Source organism: Chlorocebus sabaeus, chromosome 12, assembly GCF_047675955.1.
Source record: "Chlorocebus sabaeus isolate Y175 chromosome 12, mChlSab1.0.hap1, whole genome shotgun sequence".
NCBI lineage: Eukaryota > Metazoa > Chordata > Mammalia > Primates > Cercopithecidae > Chlorocebus > Chlorocebus sabaeus.
In genome coordinates, this window is record NC_132915.1 from 62601614 (window position 1) to 62623652 (window position 22039).

General features: G+C 43.9%; 1 protein-coding gene and 1 non-coding gene across 2 annotated transcripts in view; both read right to left on the reverse strand.

Moving 5' to 3' along the window:
• Nucleotides 1–22039, reverse strand: part of UBAP2 (ubiquitin associated protein 2) — a 132630-nt gene that overhangs the window by 11661 nt on the left and 98930 nt on the right. The window contains exons 13-19 of the mRNA XM_073021725.1: nucleotides 20825–21038; nucleotides 16528–16802; nucleotides 15566–15735; nucleotides 13784–13997; nucleotides 3597–3636; nucleotides 1276–1432; nucleotides 343–412 (exon numbers count right to left, since the gene is read on the reverse strand). Coding sequence (XP_072877826.1) covers nucleotides 343–412; nucleotides 1276–1432; nucleotides 3597–3636; nucleotides 13784–13997; nucleotides 15566–15735; nucleotides 16528–16802; nucleotides 20825–21038 — 1140 coding nt within the window. The remainder of the gene's footprint in view (nucleotides 1–342; nucleotides 413–1275; nucleotides 1433–3596; nucleotides 3637–13783; nucleotides 13998–15565; nucleotides 15736–16527; nucleotides 16803–20824; nucleotides 21039–22039) is intronic.
• On the reverse strand, nucleotides 2090–2170 carry LOC119624642 (small nucleolar RNA SNORD121A). The gene has a single exon (XR_005240795.1). It is a non-coding gene; the product is annotated as a small nucleolar RNA SNORD121A (small nucleolar RNA).

Here is a 22039-nt window from a genome sequence, read left to right on the forward strand (position 1 = left end):
AACCTTCTCACAATCTCTGCCTCTGAGTCAGGAAAAAAGGCACAAGGAAAGATCAAACAGCAAATTCCTGGGAGCAAGGTCACCACCTGACAGTCCTGCCAATGACAGATGAGGTCTGGAGCAACGATTCTTCCCAGGTGCTACAAACTTAGAAAGCAAGATGTCCCCCAGATGGTGCCCAGGAAATCGGAGGCTCGAACCAGATCATGCCATCAAGACATTTCCGCCAAGCAACTCTAGATTATCAGATACTAAAAATCAGACTGAAGCTCCAGTTGCATCTGACTAAGCTCCAGGCTCCCTAAGCATGGTGGAGGAAGAGGAAGCCGCGCAGACACTTACTGTGTGTGACGTGCTCGAGGAGAGGGCTGCGTGCGCAGAGGAGAGGCTGCTCTGGTGGCTGGAGAGCGAACTAGAAGACAAAACAAGAGTGCCGTATGTCCACCTGAACAAGTGATTCCAGATGAACAAGACCCACGTGGCTCAGTGAGCTAGATTCAAACTTGTCCCTAGTCCCTGGCGAAGGACCAGCTTCAGACCCCTCCTCATTCCTTATCCCCAAAGAGCCCAGTGATGAGTCCTGGTGGATGAGAACGACTTGCCATGAGGTCTGGAAAACTCCAGAGCCAGCTTCCCTCAATGACATCCACTTGCTCCTCAGATGCCAAAAGTGAAGACAGAGTTGCACTAAGAACACAGTCATCCTTGACAACCCCATTCAATCTGTGAATGAGGGATCAAAGTTCCTATGCTCAACTCCACATACCAATTCCCATCAAATCCACTTTTGCTCCTGGTTAAAGAGTGATGGAGAACACTCCTCAGAAGACAGAGGTAGCAACGCCGCCCATTTTCCTACACCTTGTTCTAATAACATTGCTTCTTCAGCCATGGAAAGTTCAGGCCAGACACCAGCTCAGAAATCCATCATTCTCCTTCCACCTCACAGACACGGGTCCAGCGATGCCCAGAGAGTCTAGGCTCAGGCACCCTCTGGAGGGCGAAGTCAGGTAGGAGGGAGCTGCTGGCCTCACCCTACTCCCAGGGGACCCAGTGCTCTGTGCCAGTAGAGGCGGTCCAAGCAGGCAAGGTTTCCCTATCTGGTGGTTTTAAGGCACAGCCGGGCCAAAACCTAAGCTACAGTTGTAACGCAAAAGCTCGGGACATCATGTCAGAGACAACAAGTGTGCTCTGTTCATGGAAGCAACCTTCTACAGGAGCTCCAGGACTTTGCCCCAAGGTACTTCTCACTCTGGGCCCACACCTTCCCCATACCTGCTAAGCTGAGAGAGAGGGCTGCTGCTCAGGTCGCCAGTGTGAGGGGATGTGGACGGCAGAAGTGCAGGGCAGGAGGTGGTGCTGGGCAGGGAGCTCACAGACGGGAGGGCAGAGGGAGGGCCTGTTGTCTTTGGAGCAGGAATGGACGAAGTAGCTGTAAGAAACAGATCTGTTTATTTCTACAACCAATCCTAAGTATCTGAAAATATGCTCAATATCTTGTGACATGTCAGCCTCAGTTGAGACGTCCATAAAGTTACATTCCCCAGGAAAATGCCAAGCATGTCGCCAGATAGCCCCTTGTCTGTCAAACAACACTATCAAAGGACACACCATGCTCAGGTGTTCAAGATGCAGCAAAGAATAGGAAATGACACCTTTATAATCCAATCTATCCTATATGGGAACATACTTTTTCCACCTAAAGGAACCTAAGCTATAGATGCATCCAGAAAGAAAAACAGGTGCTGAGCCTAATATATAGAATTATAACGTGAGGCAAACTCCTCAAAGGGCACAGCAAGGGGGAGTAAGAAGCTGACAGGTGAGACCACCTACACATGCTTCCGCCAAGTCAGGCTGACTCTACCAATGCTCACGGCCAACGTAAGGTAGACAGGGGTCGATGCATATGTTGTATAGAGACACAGATAGCTAACATCTGCAGGAAGAACATACATCTACTGTCCAACACCTATTTCCAAATGCACAGTGAGCATTTCCTTGGTATGTGCTTGAATAGATGAATCTCAAAGCACACACATGAGCTTCGTAGGCTTCAGAAAGAATGTGGTGACACTCAATCCTAGCTGTGGAAAGACTCAGTTTCAGTGCTGTCCACACATACAACTCAGATATGTGCTTGGAAATAAAACATCATTGTCTTTTCCAGTTAGGAAAGAGGAGCAACCCTGACCCTTCTAAAACCCAGGGAAAGCACTTGTCTCTAAAGGAAGGGCAGGTCAAAAACAAACACAAGCAATGAAAGGGTCAACTTACACCTAGGTCAGTTCTTACAGAGGCCTTCTTTTTATTGGCAGTCTATTCCATATATAAACCTGTTCATAAATAAACTGTATAAAGACACGATAGATAAACCTCACCTAAAACTAAGACCCCAAAAGGTACCGCCCTGGGCCTTGTATTACGATGCTAACAGCTTCACAGGAAGCCTCTCTCAAACAAACAAAATGGGGAGGGAAGGAGAGGAGGAAGTGAGGGAGAAGAGAGTATGGGAAATGAAAAGTAGGTTAATGTACACTGCTTCCCAGATACTTCAGTTCTCGACCCACGCCTAGACAAAAGAAACCTGCCACTACCACTGCTAGAGTAAAAAGTTCCTCTGTCATCCAGCAAGCTCAGAATGACCAACGAATCTCCAAACAGACTTGGCAGCCCAACAATACCAGCAAATGTCAAACCAAAATCCTGGGGCTCCAAATCTGTCATTACAGTTTCAACTGAGGCTCACCCCGGTCTGCTTAAGTTCAATATCCGCACTCCCAGGAAATCCTATTTAAAGAGAGTCTTTCTGGCTTCCCCATCCATTTGCCTTCCTGAATAAAGAAAGAAAACTACTATAAACAATCACAGACAAGTTGGTCAACTACAGAAAAGAAGCAATTAACAGATTCGCCTGTACTATCTTTGGTAGTCACTGAGCTGTTGGAAGGGGGCCTCATTTTCTCCCAAATGTCCACAGTGAACATTTATCTCTCTTTCTAAGCAACAGTCCTTCAGGTCCTAAAGACAATGAGCCTATCTTTCCTGAACAAGAACAGTAATTTTTGCTTTAGAAGTACTTTTTTTTTTGAGATGGAGTCTTCACTTTGTAGCCCAAGCTGGCTCAAGCGATTCTTGTGCCTCAGCCTCCCAAGTAGCTGGGATTACAGGCACGCACCACCACACCCAGCTAAATTTTCATATTTTAGTAGAGATAGAGTTTCACCATGTTGCCCAGGGGATCTCAAACTCCTGAGCTTGGGCGATCTGCCTGCCTTGGCCTCCCAAAGAACTGGGATTGTGGGCATAACCCACCCAGCCTGGCCCAAGCATCTTTAAGATGCGTACTGTACACTGCACTTGTGGTGCAGTGTGATTAGGGCAGAAGAACATGAGACCATCACCTCCCTCTTGCTGTGGCTAAGACATTTCTAATAATACCACAGCCAACACCTGGTCCAAAAAAAAAAGCAATAGGGCTGCTTTTTAACAAATGAGCCATTGACCAACTGGTGTTTTCCACATCACTTGAGCTATCTTCTTCCTCTGTTTGGTTGGCACCAGCCATGACAAGAGTAGCCTGCTGTTATACTTACTGTCTAGTGTCTGCTGACTTCGACCACCACCATGTCCATTCTATAAGGAAAAGAAGAGAACATAAACTTACAAAATGAAATCATTACCTGGGTGGCTTTTTATACTTTCTGTAACATGTAGCTTAATCAAAAAACAATGATCTCTTTTACTGTATTTTTTAATAAAGGGGAGGTAATACAACAAACTCTCATATAAGAACAAATGTTTAAAAAAATTTTTTTTCACCTCCCCAGGTTCAGGTGATCCCCCCACTTAGTCTGCCTAGGAGCTGGGACTACAGGTGCATCCTACCATGCCTGGCTAATTCTTGTATTTTTTGTAGAGATGGAGTTTTGCCATGTTGCTCAGGCTGGTCTCCAACTCCTGGGCTCAAGCAATCCTCCTGCTTTGGCCTCCAAGAGCACTGGGATTACAGGCATGAGCTACCACACCCAGCCCCAAATAATTTTTTTTTAAGGATAACTTTTTGAGATGGTGTCCTGCTCTGTCACCCAGGCTGGAGTGCAATGATGCATCTTAGATTACTGCAAACTCCATCTCCCAGGTTCAAGTGATTCTCCTGCCTCAGTCTCCCAAGTAGCTGGGACTACAGGTGCGCACCACTACACTAGGCTAATTTTTGTATTTTTAGTAGAGACAGGGTTTCACCATGTTGGCCAGGCTGGTCTCAAACTCCTGACCTCAAGTGATCTACCCACCTTGGCGGCCCAAAATGTTGGGATTACGGGTGTGAGCCACCATGCCCAGCCAAAAGATAACTTTCATACTAGAAATTATCACATTTTATATCATTAGCAAAATGATTCTGAGATAAAAAGAGATGGTTCCTTGAAAGATGGCTTTTCTTAAGTGGGTTGGGTAGTGAAAGGGTTATGGCAATGTAGGCCCAAAAAGAGCAGAAACTGAAATCAACTGGTTGGTGCTAACCACAAGGCATCTCAGTGGAATTAACACACATGAAAAAGGCATCTTACAAGAATGACGTCTGCCTCCACAGACTGAACAGGGAACATAGGGCATGGAACAATAAACATCAGAACCTACGAGGCTCAAATACTGTCCCAAGATAAGAGGAACATGAAAAAGAGCTAAAACAGATTCTTTCTTACAAATTGCAAAAACACCCTAAAGTTGTTTCCTCTGTATCAACTCAAATCTTATAAAACCTCTGCTCATGAATATTACACTTATTTATGATACTCTTTGTTCTACAAAAAGTTATTTTTTACAAGTTATGTTTTTACAGGAAATATAGAAAATTAAACAGAACTACTAGGAAAAAAGTAAGTTAAAATAACAGGTTACAGTCAAGGAAAGGGAAACAATATACCTCACCAAATACATAAAAACAGGTAGAAAGTGGGGCCGGGCGCGGTGGCTCACGCCTGTAATCCCAGCACTTTGGGAGGTCGAGGTAGGTGGATCACGAGGTCAGGAGTGAGACCAGCCTGGCCAACATGGTGAAAACACTTCTCTACTAAAAGATACAAAAAATAAGCCAGGCGTGGCGGCGTGCGCCTGTAATCCCAGCTACTCAGGAGGCTGAGGCAGGAGAACTGCTGGAACCCCAGAGGTGGAGGTTGCAGTGAGCCGAGATCATGCCATTGCACTCCAGCCTGGGTGACAGGACAAGACTCCGCCCCCCCAAAAAAAATTGGTAGAAAGTAATCACAGGTCTAGTTTTCTGCCTCACCCTAAAGTAAGGTTCATGCCCCACTAAATATACTTACATGATGTTGAACATCGGCATCCTAAACACCACAAGCCCTGACATGTTAAAGGAGTCATCTTTAAAATACATCAGATAAAAAAAGCACAGAAAAGGAGAATAGGAAAGAGCAGACCTGAGGAAGATTTCACTTCAGCTTGAAAAAAAAAATTTTTTTTTTTTTTTGAGACAGTCTCACTCCGTCACCAGGCTGGAGTGCAGTGGCACAATCTCAGCTGACTGCAACCTCTGACTCCCTGGTTCATGAGATTCTTCTGCCTCAGCCTCCAGAGTAGCTGGGATTATAGGCACGTACCACCATGCCCAGTTAATTTTTGTAGTTTTAGTAGAGGCGGGGTTTCACCATCTTGGCCAGGATGGTCTCGATCTCCCAACCTTGTGATCTGCCCACCTCGGCCTCCCAAAGTGCTGGGATTACAGGTGTGAGCCACAGTGCGCCCGGCCTGAAAATCTTTTTTTTTTTTTTTTTTTTTTTTTTTTTGAGACAGAGTCTTGCTCTGTCGCCCATTCTGGAGTGCAGTGGCGCAATCTCGGCTCACTGCAAGCTCCGCCTCCTGGGTTCACGTCATTCTCCTGCCTCAGCTCGGCTAATTTTTTTGTATTTTTAGTAGAGACGGGGTTTCACTGTGTTAGCCAGGATGGTCTCAATCTCCTGACCTCGTGATCCGCCCGCCTCAGCCTCCCAAAGTGCTGGGTACAGGCGTGAGCCACTGCGCCCGGCCAAAAATCATTTTTAAAACACAAAAGATAGACAAACTGATACAACAGAGGGCCACATTATTTGGGATGGGGGAAATTCTAGGTAAAAGAATGACAAGAGGCCAGGCGTGGTGGTTCACGCCTGTAATCCCAACACTCTGAGAGGCCCAAGTGGGTTTATCGCTTAAGTCCAGGAGTTGAAGAACAGCCTGCGCAAAATGATGAGACCGCGCCTCTACAAAAAATTAAAAAATCAGTCGGGCATAGTGGCATGCACCTGTACTTGCAGCTACTCAGGAGGCTGAGGCAGGAGGATCATCTGAGCCTAAGAGATCGAGGCTGCAGTGAGCTCTGATAGTACCACTGCACTCCAGCCTCAGTGACAAAGCAATGCCCTGTCTTTAAAAAGAAAAAAGAAAGCAAAAGCAAAGAAGTATCAAAGGGTCAAGAAATCAAAATCTGCAGAAAACAAAATCAATCAGCTCAGCAAGGAATGAAATGAGCAGTGATGTGGGCAAGGAGAGTGAGAGGTGACATTAAAACAGGAATTGAGATGTCCTGGAGATGACAGGGATTGATATGTGGACACCATATGGTCTGATTTCTGTTTTTTGTTTTGTTTTTTTTGAGACCGAGTCTTGCTCTGTCGCCCAGACTGCAGTGCCGTGGCACAATCTTGGCTCACTGCAACCTCCACCTCCCGGGTTCAAGCAATTATCCTGCCTCAGACTTCAAGTAGCTGGGATTACAGGCACCTGCCACCATGCCTGGCTCATTTTTGTGTACATTTAGTAGAGATGGGTTTTCACCATGTTGGCCAGGCTGGTCTCGAAATCCTGACCTCAGGTGATCTGCCTGCCTTGGCCTCCCAAAGTGCTGGGATTACAGGCATGAGCTACCATGCCCGGCCTTATTTATGCTTTATTAACAGTACAGATCAGTACTTTTTAAAAGTATTTTCTGAATTAATAGAAATATTCTATGTCTGCATAGTCCTACACCATAGCCACTAACCAAATCTGGCTAATAAGCACTTAAAATGTGGCCAGTGTTAGAGGAACTGAATTTTTGCCTACTTTAATTACGTTTATATAGCCATATGCAGCCAGTGGTTGCCACAATGGAAAGTACAGAAATAAACATTGTGTTAAAAATGGCAGATGAGGCCGGACATGGTGGCTCACGCCTGTAATCCCAGCACTTTGGGAGGTCGAGGTGGGAAGATAAGCCTTAAGTCAGGAGTTTGACAACCACTTGACCAACATGGAGAAACCCCGTCTCTACTAAAAATACCAAATTAGCCAGGCGTGGTGACGCATGCCTGTAATCCCAACTACTCAGGAGTCTGAGCCAGGAGAATTGCTCGAACCTAGGAGGCGGAGAGGTTACAGCAGTGAGCTAAGACTGTGCCATTGCACTCCAGCCTGGGCAAGGAGCAATACTCTGTCTCAAAAAAAAAAAAAAAAAAAAAAGAAAAGAAAAGAAAAGATCAAGAATACATAGCTTTTTAAAAATGAGTAAACCCAGAAAGACAAATAGCAGGTGAAAAAATGGTAGCAACAAAATTGTCTGTATGTAGAAGCACACAGAAGACGGTAACTGCCTCAGCTGATGTGGAAAAGCCAAATCCTAAGCCAATAAGAGAAAACCAGAGAACAATTCAATCTGTGTCTTCAAAGAACCACACCATACACCTCAGTATTGGATCGACACCAGGAACTTTGCAAGCAGGAGTGAAGATGAAGCAAAATGTAAGATGATTGGTTTAAAATATGCACAGATGCAGATTCCCTGACACCTCTGCACAGCAGTATGACTTCCTCCTCCCGTGAGATCTATACATCATCAAGGGGGTAACAAACGGCCAGGGTACTATAGAAAATGAAGATAGATCAAGTCAGTGTAGACAAAATGAATAATGATACCAGCCTTCTCTTCCTATTAGGTGCTAAGGACACTGACAAGACAGTGATATGCCCTACAGGAAAGAGACGAAGAATATTCCCTGAGGAATCCAAACGAGCTCACCTATGATACTCTATACCCCTTTCCATTGGCTGATAATCATCAGCTGATTTACCAATATGAAGAATGAGAAAAGGAAGCCAGATGCAGTGGTACATGCCTAAAGTACCAGCCGCACAAACCTGTAGTCAAGCTACTCCAGAGGCTGAGGAAGAAGTATAGCTTGAGGCCAGGAGTCCGAGGCCAGGAGTCCAAGGCCAGCCTGAGCAACACAGCAATACCCATGGTCTCCTTTTAAAAATAAATAGGCCAGGCGCAGTGGCTCACGCCTGTAATTCCAGCACTTTGAGAGGCCAAGGCGAGTGGATTACTTGAGGTCAGGAGTTTGAGACCAGCCCGACCAACATGGTGAAATCCCATCTGTACTAAAAATACAAAAAATTAGTCAAGTATAGTGGCACGTGCCTGTAATCCAGCTACTCGGGAGGCTGAGGTTGCAGTGAGCTGAGATTGCACCACTGCATTCCAGCATGGGCGACAGAGTGACACTCCATCTCAAAAAACAAAACAAAACAAACAAATAAATAAAGGAGACAATACTGCTACAGATCTCAGAGATATTAAAAGGACAGGAAAGAAACACATTGAAGTTTTATACCAGTAAATTAACAACTTAGATGAAATGGACAAATTCCTTGACATACACAAATAACAAAATAAACTGAAGCACAGTAGTTCACACCTGTAATCCCAGCTACTCAGAATGCTGAGACAGGAAAATTGCTTGAGCGCAGGAGTTCACCACCACCCTGGGCACTGTAGCAAAACTCCAGTTCAAAGCAAAAAAAAAAAAAAAGTCTGAATAGCCCTCGATCAATTGAAGGAATTGAATTTACAATTACAAAACTCCTTGCAAAGAAAACTTTTGGCCCAGACAGCTATACTGGTGAATGCTATTAAATATTTAAGGTAGGAAGGAGAACAATCCAACACAAACTCTTACTAAAAAATAAAGTGAGGCTGGTGGTGATTTAAAAAAAAAAAAAAAGTGAAAATTACACTGCATGGTAGCGCATCAAGAACTAATGTCTAAAACTACGGTGGAGAATCAACAAGTAGCAATATACAGAGGGAAAAGTCTAACAAAGGTTCAATTTAACTGTGTCTGGGGTGTAAATAAGTAAAATTATCTGGCATGCAGTTGAGAATATATAGTATCAAGTTGAGGGCGGATGCAGTGGCTCACACCTGTAGTTCCAGCACTTTGGGAGGCCAAGGCAGGCGTATCACTTGAGGTCAGGAGATCGAGACCAGCCTAGCCAACATCGTGAAACCCCACCTATACTAAAAATACAAAACTTAGCTAGGTGGGGTGACATATACCTGTAGTCCTAGCTACTCGGGAGGCTGAGGAAAGAGGATCATTTGAACCTGGGAGGAAGAGGTAGCAGTGAACCAAGACTGCACCATTGCACTGGGCAACAGAGCAAGACACTGTCTCTCAAAAAAAAAAAAAAAAAAAAAAATTAACTGGGGCACAGTGGCTTATGCCTGTAATCCCGGCACATTGGGCAGCTGTGGTGGGTGGATCACCTGAGGTCAGGAGTTCAAGACCGGCCTGGCAAACATGGTGAAACCCCATCTCTACTAAAAAAAAATACATACACATACACATACACATACACACACACACACACACGTACACAAATTAGCCAGGTGTGGTGGTGGGTGGCTATAATCCCAGCTACTCAGGAGGCTGAGGCAGGAGAATCATGTGAACCCAGGAGACGGAGGTTGCAGTGAGCTGGGACCATTGCACTCCAGTCTGGGCAACAACAGCAAACCTCCCTCTCAAAAAAAAAAAAAAAAAATGGCCAGGCGCGGTAGCTCAAGCCTGTAATCCCAGCACTTTGGGAGGCCGAGATGGGCGGATCACGAGGTCAGGAGAGATCAAGACCATCCTGGCTAACACGGTGAAACCCCGTCTCTACTAAAAAATACAAAAAAAAAAAAAAAAACTAGCCAGGAGAGGTGGCGGGTGCCTGTAGTCCCAGCTACTCGGGAGGCTGAGGCAGGAGAATGGCGTAAACCTGGGAGGCGGAGCTTGCAGTGAGCTGAGATCAGGCCACTGCACTCCAGCCTGGGCGACAGAGTGAGACTCTGTCTCAAAAAAAAAAAAAAAAAAAAAAAAAAAAAAAGTATATATATTTGTGTGTATACACACACACACACACTACATTGTCAGATATGTAGTTGTTTTGGGGGGTTTATTTTGTTTTTTGTTTTTGTTTTGAGACAATGTCTGGCTCTGTCACCCATCCTGGTGTGCAGTGGCATGATCTCGGCTCACTGCAACCTCCGCTTCCTGGTTCAAGCCTTCCTCCCACCTCAGCCTCCCAAGTAGTGGGACTACAGGTGTGTACCATCACACCTGACTACTTATTATTATTCTTTGTAGAGGCAGGGTCTCATCATGTTGCCCAGTCTGGTTGTGAAATACTGGGCTCAAGTGATCCACCTGCCTCAGTCTCCCAAACTGCTGGGACCACAGGCACGCACCACTACGCCCAGCCACTTTTTGTATTTTTTGTAGAGACAGAGTTTTTTGTCATGTTGCTTAGACTGGTCTCGAACTCCTGACCTCAAGCACTCCACCTGCCCCCACCTCCCAAAGTGCTGGGATTCCAGGCATAAGCCACCGTGCCCAGCCCAATATGGTTGTTTAGATTATGTAAGAAATGTTACACGACGAGCTTCTCAAAAACTTACACTGAAACAAAAACAGCTTGTCATTGGCCAGGCACGGTGGCTCACGCCTGAAATCCCAGCACTTTGGGAGGCCAAGGTGGGCAGATCACCTGAGGTCAGAAGTTCGAGACCAGCCTGGGCAACATGGTGAAACCCTGTCTCTACTAAAAATACAAAAATTAGCCAGCATGGTGATGGGTGCCTGTAATCCCAGCTACTCGGGAGGCTGAGGCAGGAGAATCACTTGAACTCGGGAGGCAGAGGTTGTAGTGAGCCAAAATCACTCCATTGCACTCCAGCCCGGGCAACAAAGCAATACTCCATCTCAAAAAAAAAAAAAAAAAAAAGCAAACAAACAAGCTTGCCATTGAAATTTCCATAGTTCAGATGGTTTTTCTTGTTTTAGTGCCCATCTGTCAGGATATAGACTCTAACTTATTTCTGTCAAAACATCTCTGAGAAGGTAATTTTAATCTGTGGATATTCTGGGCTGTGGAAGGGGAAGAGAAGAAGGAAGGGAGGATGATCCATCAAGACGGCCAAGGCACACAAATACTTTTCTGAATGTTTAGTTGAAGGGAATGATGAAAAAGACAAAACATGGAAAGTTCCATTTTGGTCAGCTAATATGTTCCAAGATTCTATGCCTGTTTGTGATTTTATGTCTTATTAGAATTAGAGTGGCATAACCTCAGAAAACATAGCTTAAAAACATTATTTGATTTCCTATGCCTTTTTTTTTTTTTGAGATGGAGTCTTGCTCTGTCGCCCAGGCTGGAGTGCAACGGCATGATCTCCACTCACTGTAACCTCCTCCGCCTCCTGGGTTCAAGCGATTCTCCCACTTCAGCCTCCTGAGTAGTAGCTGGGACTACAGGCACGCACTACCACATCTGGCTAATTTTTGTATTTTAGTAGAGACAGTGATTCACCATGTTGCCCAGGCTAGTCTCGAACTCCTGACCTCGGGTATCTGCTCACCTCGGCCTCCAAAAGTGCTGAGATTACAGGAGTGAACCATTGCACCCAGATTCCTATGGTGTTTTTAATGCTCTCAGCCATTTGGGTGCTTTTAAGACAAGATTCCTTGAGATTAGCCTGGGTAACATGGTAAAACCCCGTCTCTACAAAAAAATTAGCCGGCTATGGTGGTATGTGTCTGCAGTCCCCACTACTCGGGAGGTTGAGGTTCAGGGAGTTGTGATCGCACCACTGCACTTCAGTGGGTGACAGAGCCAGACTCTGTATCAAAATGAAGAAGAGAAGGAGGGGGAGGGAGGAGGAGGAGAAGGAAGAAAGAGGAAAGGAAGGAAGGAAGGCAGGGAGGGAGGGGAGGAGAAGAAAGAAGGTAGGAGGGAGGAGGGGAGGGAGGAGGGGGAGGAGGAGGGGGAGGAGCAAGGGAAGGAGGAGGGGGAGGAGCAAGGGAAGGAGGAGTGGGGAGGGGAAGGAGGAGTGGGGAGGGAAAGGAGGGAGAGGGAGGAAAGGGAGAGAGGGGAAAGAAGAAGAAGAAAGAAAAAGAAGAAGAAAAGGAGGAGGAGGAAGAAGGCGATGACAAGATTCCTTCATTCAAATGCAGTTAAGACATCGGATGCATGCAGGCAGATTTAATATAGGAACAACCACAGTGTAGTTGTTTCTTTGGCTCTAGAAAGGCTTCTTCCTAAACTGGAAGTATATCTATACTTTTTCTCAGCTGCCTACACCAAGTAAGATGCTGCAAATGTGTGTGTGAGGGTGTATATATGGTAGGAGGGGTTCTTGTGGGGCAAGGGTTTGGATTTACTCATAGGATTATCAAGTCCCAGTACTGTTAATAAAAATTGTTGGCTTAAAAAATTTACTCAGAAACCTGGGATATATAGAGTTGTTGAGCTGAAATCCTAAGCTATCATGTCATATTTACAAAATAATGTCAAGTGATAAAAGGAACAAAGAGCCCAGTGTGGTGGCTCACCCTATAATCCCAGCACTTTGGAAGAAGGCCAAGATAGGAGGATTGCGTGAACCTGGGAGTTCAAAACCTGGCAATATCCTGTCTCTAAACAAAATACAAAAGGCAGGCAGACATGGCAATGCATGTCTGTAGTTCAGGCTCTTTGGGAGACTAGGGTGGGAAGATTGACTGAGCCCGGGAGGTCAAGGCTGTGGTGTGCTGTGATTGCGCCACTGGACTCTAACCTGGGTGACAAGCAAGACCCTGTACTCCCCCAAAAAACAAACAACCCACAGAATTGCTCACATTGCATGCTCACATATTAATTTTTAGCATTTCTTATCAATAAAATATCTTTAATTAAGATATCCACATTGTAACTTTTTTTTTTTTTTTTTTTTTTTGAGACGGAGTCTCGCTCTGTCGCCCAGGCTGGAGTGCAGTGGCCGGATCTCAGCTCACTGCAAGCTCCGCCTCCCGGGTTTACGCCATTCTCCTGCCTCAGCCTCCCGAGTAGCTGGGACTACAGGCACCCGCCACCTCGCCCGGCTAGTTTTTTGTATTTTTTAGTAGAGACGGGGTTTCACCGTGTTAGCCAGGATGGTCTCGATCTCCTGACCTCGTGATTCGCCCATCTCGGCCTCCCAAAGTGCTGGGATTACAGGCTTGAGCCACCGCGCCCGGCCTACAGTCCAGTATTATTAACAAGCTAGGTAGGGAATACACAATTTTAACACAAAAACACCTAACAGTGATGAAGAAGCAAATACATTCAAAGCAAATGGGGCAATCAGAGAGAAAGCAGTACAAGAAATATTCAGAGATATTTCAGACAATGTAGAAGTACCCAGTACTACAGCCGAAGTGCTCATACTACGTGGATGCTTGGTTTTCTCCACAAAGTGTATGAACTTGTGGATCTATCCACACACTCAAAAGCATGGGTGCTAGAGATGCCCACTGTAAACAAACTCAATGAACTATAAGGATTCTACTCAAAAGGTCAGTCAATTTGTAAAATAAAATCATATCCAAGAAGCATTAATTTAACCAAACATTAATTTCCAAATAAGACAGACATCTTATGAGAAAAAAACTAAAATACCACTTACCATGATGGTTCCTGGAGCTGACTCTGATGAACTCACAGGGCTTTGGTATGGGATCCTGTTATGCACAGAACTCTGGTCATAAGAGGAAGAAGTTGCTACTGGACTAGCAGAACTCAGTGATGAGCTGGTCAGACTGCAGGAGGTAATGACAGAAGTTGTATATGTGGAGTTCTGTACTGCACTGGTCATTGGTAAAGATGTATTCAAAGGCTCACTGAAAAGAGTCAAAGATATTCAACATAATTTTGTTACTTTAAATAGCTTCATGAAAAAAATAAAAATAAACAGCTTCAAGAGATGCAACTACTTCATCAATTTATTGTCCCAAATGAGACTCACCTAATTTACTGAGAGGGGGACATCTTTAAGAATACTTAGGCTGGGCACGGTGGCTCACGCCTGGAATCCCAGCACTTTGGGAGGCCAAGGTGGGCAGATCCTGAGGTCAGGAGATTGAGACCATTCTTGCCAACATTCTGAAACCCCATCTCTACTAAAAATACAAAAATTAGCAGAGCGTGGTGGCAGGCGCCTGTAATCCCAGCCACTCTGGAGGCTGAGGCAGAAGAATCACTTGAACCTGGGAGGCAGAGGTTGCAGTGAACCAAGATCGCGCCTCTGCACTCCAGCCTGGCGACAGAGTGCGACTCCGTCTCAAAAAAAAAAAAAAAAAAAAAAAAAGAATACTTCAGAAGATTCTTTAAGGAATCCAGGTGTTTGAGACCATCTTTAAAAAGGGAACTTAAACAAGTATCAGGTTTTGCCTCTGGAATGTGGAAAAACTAAAACAACAACAACAACAAAGTCAGCCAGGCACGGTGGCTCATGTCTGTAATCCCAGCACTTTGGAAGGCTGAGGCAGGCAGATTCACTGAGCTCCAGAGTTTGAGGCTGGTCTGGGCAACACGACGAAACCCCGTGTCTATAAAACGTATTAAAAAATTAGCTGGGCGTGGTGGTGCACACCTATAATCCAAGATACTCAGGAGTCTGAGGCAGGAGGATCACTTGAGCCTGGGAGGCAGAGGCTGCAGCGAGTCAAGCATGCCGCTTCACTCCAGCCTGGACAACAGAGCAAGACTCTATCTCAAAAAAAAAAAAAAAAAAAAAAAAAACTAAAATCTGAGATTTTGTATTTATAAAATATTCCACTGAAGAAAATTACTGCTGCAAAGATGTGAAGAAATTAGATCCCTCACAGACTACTGGTAGGAATGTAAAATGCTACAGCCACAGTGGAAACAGTATGGGAGTTTCCCAAATGGTTAAGTTACCATATGACCCAGCAATTCTACTCCTGGGATATACATCCCAAAGAACAGAAAGCATGCAAAACTTGAAACCAAATGTCCACAGTAGCACGATTCACTATAGTCAAAAAGAGCAAACAACCCAAATGCCTACCAACTAATGAATGAATAAAATGTGGTGTATCAACACAATGAAATATTTGGCAATAAAAATGATACATTAAACATGGGTGTACCTTGAAAACTTATACTAAGTGAAAGACCAGACATAAAAGGCCACATATTCCAAGATTCCAGTTATATGAAATGTCCAGGTAGGCAAATCCAGAGACAGATTATTGGTTGCTAAGGGGCAGGGCAATGAAGAAATTGAGACTGTCTGCTACAGGTATGGGGTTTCTCATGGAGATGATGGAAGGTCTGGATAAACACTGAGGATAGCTGCACAATCTATTACCACAGGATGTATTCTTTCCACCAGGTGATCTCTTAGGGTCTATTTTGCTTCATAACGAAGGACTAAATTCAGTACCTTAAAGACTTCGAATACAAGCTGATGGGAATCTGATTACTATTTTCACTGCTTGGAGCTGATCCAAATTCAGAGAGAGAAGGTTCTGACCCAAATTCCAGAGCCCCAAACTGCACATTTAATCCCGGGACATCTGCTGAACCAGGCATTTCCACTGCAGAAGCTGGGATCTGAAAAAGCAAAGCTGTCATGTCAGGAGCAGAGGTCACAGATTCCAGGTCACAAAGGCCTGTAACAGAGCCAAACAAGCATTTAGGTTCCCAGGCAATACTGGCAGGAAGGAGGAGTGAGAAACAAGGAGAAAAAAGGAATAAGGCTTTTCTAAAAAGAGAAAGAAAAGAAACAAGCTAAGAAAAATTAAAAGTTGGCTGGGCATGGTGGCTCACGCCTGTAATCCCAGGACTTTGGGAGGCCAAGGTAGGAGGATCATTTGCACCCAGGAGTTCAAGACCAGCCTGGACAACACAGCGAGATCCTGTCTCATTTTTTAAAAAAGGAGAAATTAAAAGTTAAACAGGAATGGTTGGCATTAATATCACCACCTGCATCTAAGAGCAATGGGGGGGAGTTGTGATGGTGGTGGGGAGTGAACACTGGGCTGACTACTCTATTTTCGGGGACTCACCAATGATGAAAGTATCACCTGGTCAAGGAACCATGCATCCTCCAACTATGGGATATGGCAAAACCCTCAAGAACAACAGTTCTCTGAGCCATATCTTCAAATCTATACTTGAAATAAGGATCTGTGGCTTTCAGCACAAACCCACTCCCTCTAATGCCAGTCTGGTCACTCAGAAATGGCCATATCCTTATTATGCAATCAATAAGCTATGTGCTTGAAAAACACTGTATCCCAGTTTCCAAAACTTAGTATCCCACTACTTGAGCTGAATGTAAAAACAATTCCACCTTTAGGCCTGAATGTAAAAATAATTTCACCTTCATGATGAAATGCCCACCTTAGAAGCTGGGGGTATCCGCCGCTTAGCAAGTTTGATGTGTTTGGGCTGTGGCTGGTGGGCAGACACAGAGATATTTTCAATGGTCATGCTGGGAAGCTGCAAAAGCTTGTTCACAGTGGAGGGACTGTCTCCAGGTGCTGATTCTCGAAGTTTTGCCTGGGAAGGAAAGGACTCCAAACCAGGAGGAGGAACAGTGACTGCCTGGCTCTGGTGCTGTTGTCGCTGGCTCAACTGGCTAAGAACTGGGGATGGCTCAGGTTGAGATTTGAAGTCTAAAAAAAGTAAGCAGCAATTAATGAGGCACAGTGACTTCAAACTCCCTCAATTGTTACTTATCATGAAGTGTTCCATTACCACCAATTTCTCCAAATCATTTCCAGCTGAATTTCTTAGGTTTTACACACACACTACGTGTAACACCTCATTTATGATAAACGGGAAAAGTTCCCAAATGGGCACGCACCTTGTTTCCTATCCAGAGAGATCTGGTTTATGTTTAAGCATAGGGGGTGATGAACTCGTGAGAACAATATTGTGGTGCTATACACACCTGACCATTAGCTAACGGAGAATCATACTTTTATTATTTTATGGATTTTTTACATAACTGTTAAAAAATTTGAGGCCGGGTGCGGTGGCTCAAGCCTATAATCCCAGCACTTTGGGAGGCCGAGAGGGGCGGATCACGAGGTCAGGAGATCGAGACCATCCTGGCTAACATGGTGAAACCCCGTCTCTACTAAAAAATACAAAAAAACTAGCCAGGCGAGGTGGCGGGTGCCTGTGGTCCCGGTTACTCGGGAGGCTGAGGCAGGAGAATGGCATAAACCCGGGAGACGGAGCTTGCAGTGAGCTGAGATCTGGCCACTGCACTCCAGCCTGGGCAACAGAGCAAGACTCAGTCTCAAAAAAAAAAAAAAAAAAAAAAAAATTGAGCTAGGCAAAAAAAAAAAAAAAAAGTGCCAGCACTTTGGGAGGCTGAGGTGGAAGGATTGCTTTAGCCCAGGGGTACAAAGCTGCAGTGAGCTATGATTGTACCACTGAATTCCAGTCTGGGTGACAAAACAAGACCCTGTCTCATCCAAAAATTAAAAAAAAAAAAATTATTAAGTTTTTGGACTAATTGATGTATATATATACACAATGTCACAAAATCCAAAAGACAGCCAGGAGCAGTGGCTCACGCCTGTAATCCCAACACTTTGGGAGGCCAAGGCAGGCGGATCATGAGGTCAGGAGATCAAGATCATCCTGGCTAACATGGTGAAATCCGTCTCTACCAAAAATACAAAAAAATTAGCCAGGCGTGGTGGCGGGTGCCTGTAGTCCCAGCTACTCGGGAGGCTGAGGCAGAAGAATGGCGTGAACCTGGCAGGCAGAGCTTGCAGTGAGCTGAGATCGCGCCATTGCACTCCAGCCTGGGCGAAAAAGCGAGATTCTGTCTCAAAAAACAAACAAATCCGAAAGATACAAGAATATGTATGATGAATATTAAGTTTCTCTTCCACACTACCCTCCCATACTTGCTCCACAAAGGCAAACACTATACCCGGTTTTCCTGAATGTCTCTTTCAGAGATACTATATCACTATATACAGAGAGACAGACAGACATATATATACACACACTATATATCTTACTGTCTCACAAATCATTTAATTTCCATTGAGTGTTTCACATTAATGTGCAAAGAGCTACTTCATACTCATTTTGATGACTACACAGAAATCTAGTATACATAGGTATCATTTCATAAAACCAGTACTGTATTAATGGACTTTTAGGTCAAATCTTTTGCTATTAAAAGCAATGCACTAATGAATATATTTGTATGTAAGATGTCTTGTTTAAGTACAAGTATACCTGTAGGATCAACTGGTAGGATAAAGTTGCTCCTTCACAGGGTATATTTTGAATTTTGATAAATATTATAAAATTACTGTCCACAGATAGGACACATCCTTTTTAATACACTCTAATACCAAACACTTTTGAATTTCCTGGTTCAATTGGTAGAAAATGGTGTTAAAAAATACAAACTAAAGTGATATAAATGTGCTTAGTATCATTTCATATACTTAAGTGTTCTTTACTTATAGACTGTGTTCTTACCTCTTTAGCCAGTTTTTTAACCTGTTTGTTGTTCTGCTTTTAGTTACTCTTTATATATTAAGGAAATTCACTCTTTTTGTCTATGATACAAATTTTGAGTATTTTCTTCATTGTCTGCCTTCTAATTTGGTGTTTTCTGCCATACCTACAAAGGTCTCCCTCACACAGAACAACAAAAAAATTATTCTGTGTTTTCTCTATTACAGTTCTAGATTCACTACTTATGTTTAACTATTGTGACCCATTGGCATTTTGGTATAGAGAGCCAACTTCATATTTCAATTAGATATCCAGTTTTAATAAACTGTTTTTTCACTACTGATTTGAAAAGCCAGTTCTACCATATGGGACACAGGTTGGCCATCTTTTTCTCTATGGGGCCAGAGTACAACAACCTAATATTTAGCCTTTGCGTCTCATCACATTGCCCAGGCTGGTCTTGAACTCCTGGACTCAAGCAATCCTCCTTCTTCTGCATCCCCAAGTGCTGGGACACATGAGCCACCATGCCCAGTTGGCTGAGTGTGAATAGAATTTAATTTAAAAAAACAAATGACAGATCTGGTTTAGACGCACCCATTTTTGAACTTGGTATTATAGGCATGCACCAAATCCATAGGCTTTATAAAGAATATGGGAATACCATGGTTCTATCTAAAAAAGTCCTATCACTCACTAGTTATGTGTGCAGAAAAAGTTAATATAGGGACCTACAATTGCTCTCAAAAAGGCCTGCTTGATGACGGGACCCTGGCTAGTGTCTGAGAATTTGAACTGCTGGTATGTACTTGGCAAAGGGTGCCAACACACCAACCTATTAGAGTGGCTCACTGTGCTAAGAATGTCTGTATAAACGATGTGGTTTATGCTCAACATCTGCTTTCCTTCTAGGAAACTGTAATTTTGCTACGTGTTATAACAAAAAAAGTAGGCACAGGGTACCTACATTTCTTGTCCCAATAAAAACTTTGGGCACTGAGTCTCTAATGATTTCCCTTGGTAGACATCACTTCAAACTCAGGAGTGGTCTCAGGTACTTCCAACACAGTAAGTCATTTCACAGAACAGAGAAATATGCTTCCCTGTCTTGCTATATGCCCTAACCATAAACCAGCCCACATGGCCAGTTCCATAATTAATGAAATCCCCTGCTATTCCTTAATACAGTGTGGTATGTGAGTGCTGGTGGGGAATGGTGGCTTAATGTCACAATTTCTGTGGGAGTTTAGTTTAGAAAACATCCAGTCTATACATGGGGCCTCTACAATACAAACCACAGATTGTAAAGCTTGATGAAATCATAGCTGATACTTCGAAATGTTAGAATGAGTAAGCATGAGAGTGTGAGTTAAAATACTGTCCAGGCTGGGCGTGGTGGTTCACACCTGCAATCTCAGCACTTTTGGAGGCCGAGGTGGGCGGATCGCCTGAGTGCAGGAGTTCCAGACCAGCCTGGGCAACATGGCAAAATCCTGTCACATAAAAAAATACAAAAAAACCAGCCAGGAGTGGTGGCATGTGCCTGCAGTCCCAGCTACTAGAGAGGCTGAAGTGGGAGGATCGACTGAACTGGGAGGTCAAGATGGCAGTGACGCGTTACTGCACCACTGTACTCCAGCCTGTGCAACAGAGCAAGATCCTGATTCAAAAAAATAATACTAAAATAATAGAGTAAAATATTGTCTAGGCTGGATACAGTGGTGCACATCTGTAATCCCAGCTACTCAGGAGGCTGAGATGAAAAGACTGCCTGAGGCCAGGAGGTGGATGGAGATTAGCCTGGGCAGCACAGGAAGACCCATCTCAAAAAAAAAAAAAAAAAAAAAAAAGTCTTAAAATAAGTTTTCCACATTCTATCACCATCCTATTCTAATACAGAAATTCTGTCTGTGCATTTACACAAAGTGTTAGATGCTCATATTTGTATGCTTTTACCATACTCTTCAAGGTATGTACTACCACCACCACTACTACTAACAATGAAACTATCAAGAACAATAAAAACAAATAAGTGCAGGTATTGTACAACAAAGGAAGACTGATTTAACTGAGAAACTGCAAGAGTTCTACTAAAAAGAAACATCTCTGGACAAATTCCACATTAGTGTTCACAAGTCAACACATTCTGCCAAAGTTTGAAACGTCCTCAGTAGGGGCAAACTCACAAACAATGTATACCTACCAAAATGACTGAGGACTGAGGACTGGGATGTTGGGGGCTTGAGGTCCCAAGAAGTAGTAGTTGTAGGGTGACTTGTACTATTCTGCTGTGTACTTGGGGTGGTGGTAAACTGGCCCAAACTCGGAGCTTTCAATGGGTCCAAAATCTGGGAGCTGGTGATGGTTGCCATTTTTGGTGGTGCAAGCTCTCCAAATCCTGAGCCAAGGACGGATGACTTTAAAAGGGGGATAAAAGAACAAATCCTCAGCAATACAGAATTTCTACCCAAGGCTTTAAAACACATCAGTATTTTCACAAGTATGTTAAAACTTGTAATCTAAAACATATGAATTACTAAAATATAACTTAGAAAATACTACATGAAAATATTACTATGCAATAAAAATTGACTAAATAAATATAGCTATCCTTCCTCATTATGACATAAGAAGTTAAAACGAAGGGAAATATTTGCCATGAATTTGAAGAAATCAATTTTTTAAAAAGTGATATTGGCCAGGCTTGGTGGCTCACGCCTGTAATCTCAACACTTTGGGAGGCCAAGAAGGGCAGATCACAAGGTCAAGCAGATCACGAGATCAGGAGATCAAGACCATTCTGGCTAACACAGTGAAACCCCGTCTCTACTAAAAATACAAAAAAATTAGCCAGGAGTGGTGGCAGGCGCTTGTAGTCCCAGCTACTTGGGAGGCTAAGGCAGGAGAATGGCATGAACCTGGGAGGCGGAGCTTGCAGTGAGCGAAGATCATGCCACTGTACTCCAGCCTGGGCAACAGAGTGAGACTTCGTGTCAAAAAAATAAATAAATAAAATAAAATAAAGTGATATCACTAGTTCACAATTAAATATCATTATTTAAAAAAACTAAAGAGGAATGCCATGAAATACATGACAAAGATATACTTGACCAACAAAAACACATTATTTTCCTAATCTGTGAACCACAGTCTTCATCTTTAATGATTACAAGATGTTCAGTCAAAGAAGAGATCAGTGTGAGATGACCCCACAAGATCAAATACAGGTCAGGTTGGGCACGGTGGCTCACACCTGTAACCCCAGTACTTTAGGAAGCCGAGGTGGGTGGATCACCTGAGGTCAGGAGTTAGAGACCATCCTGGCCAACATGGTGAAACCCCGTCTCTACTAAAAATACAAAAATTAGCCAGGCATGGTGGCGCACGCCTGTAATCCCAGCTACTCGGGAGGCTGAGA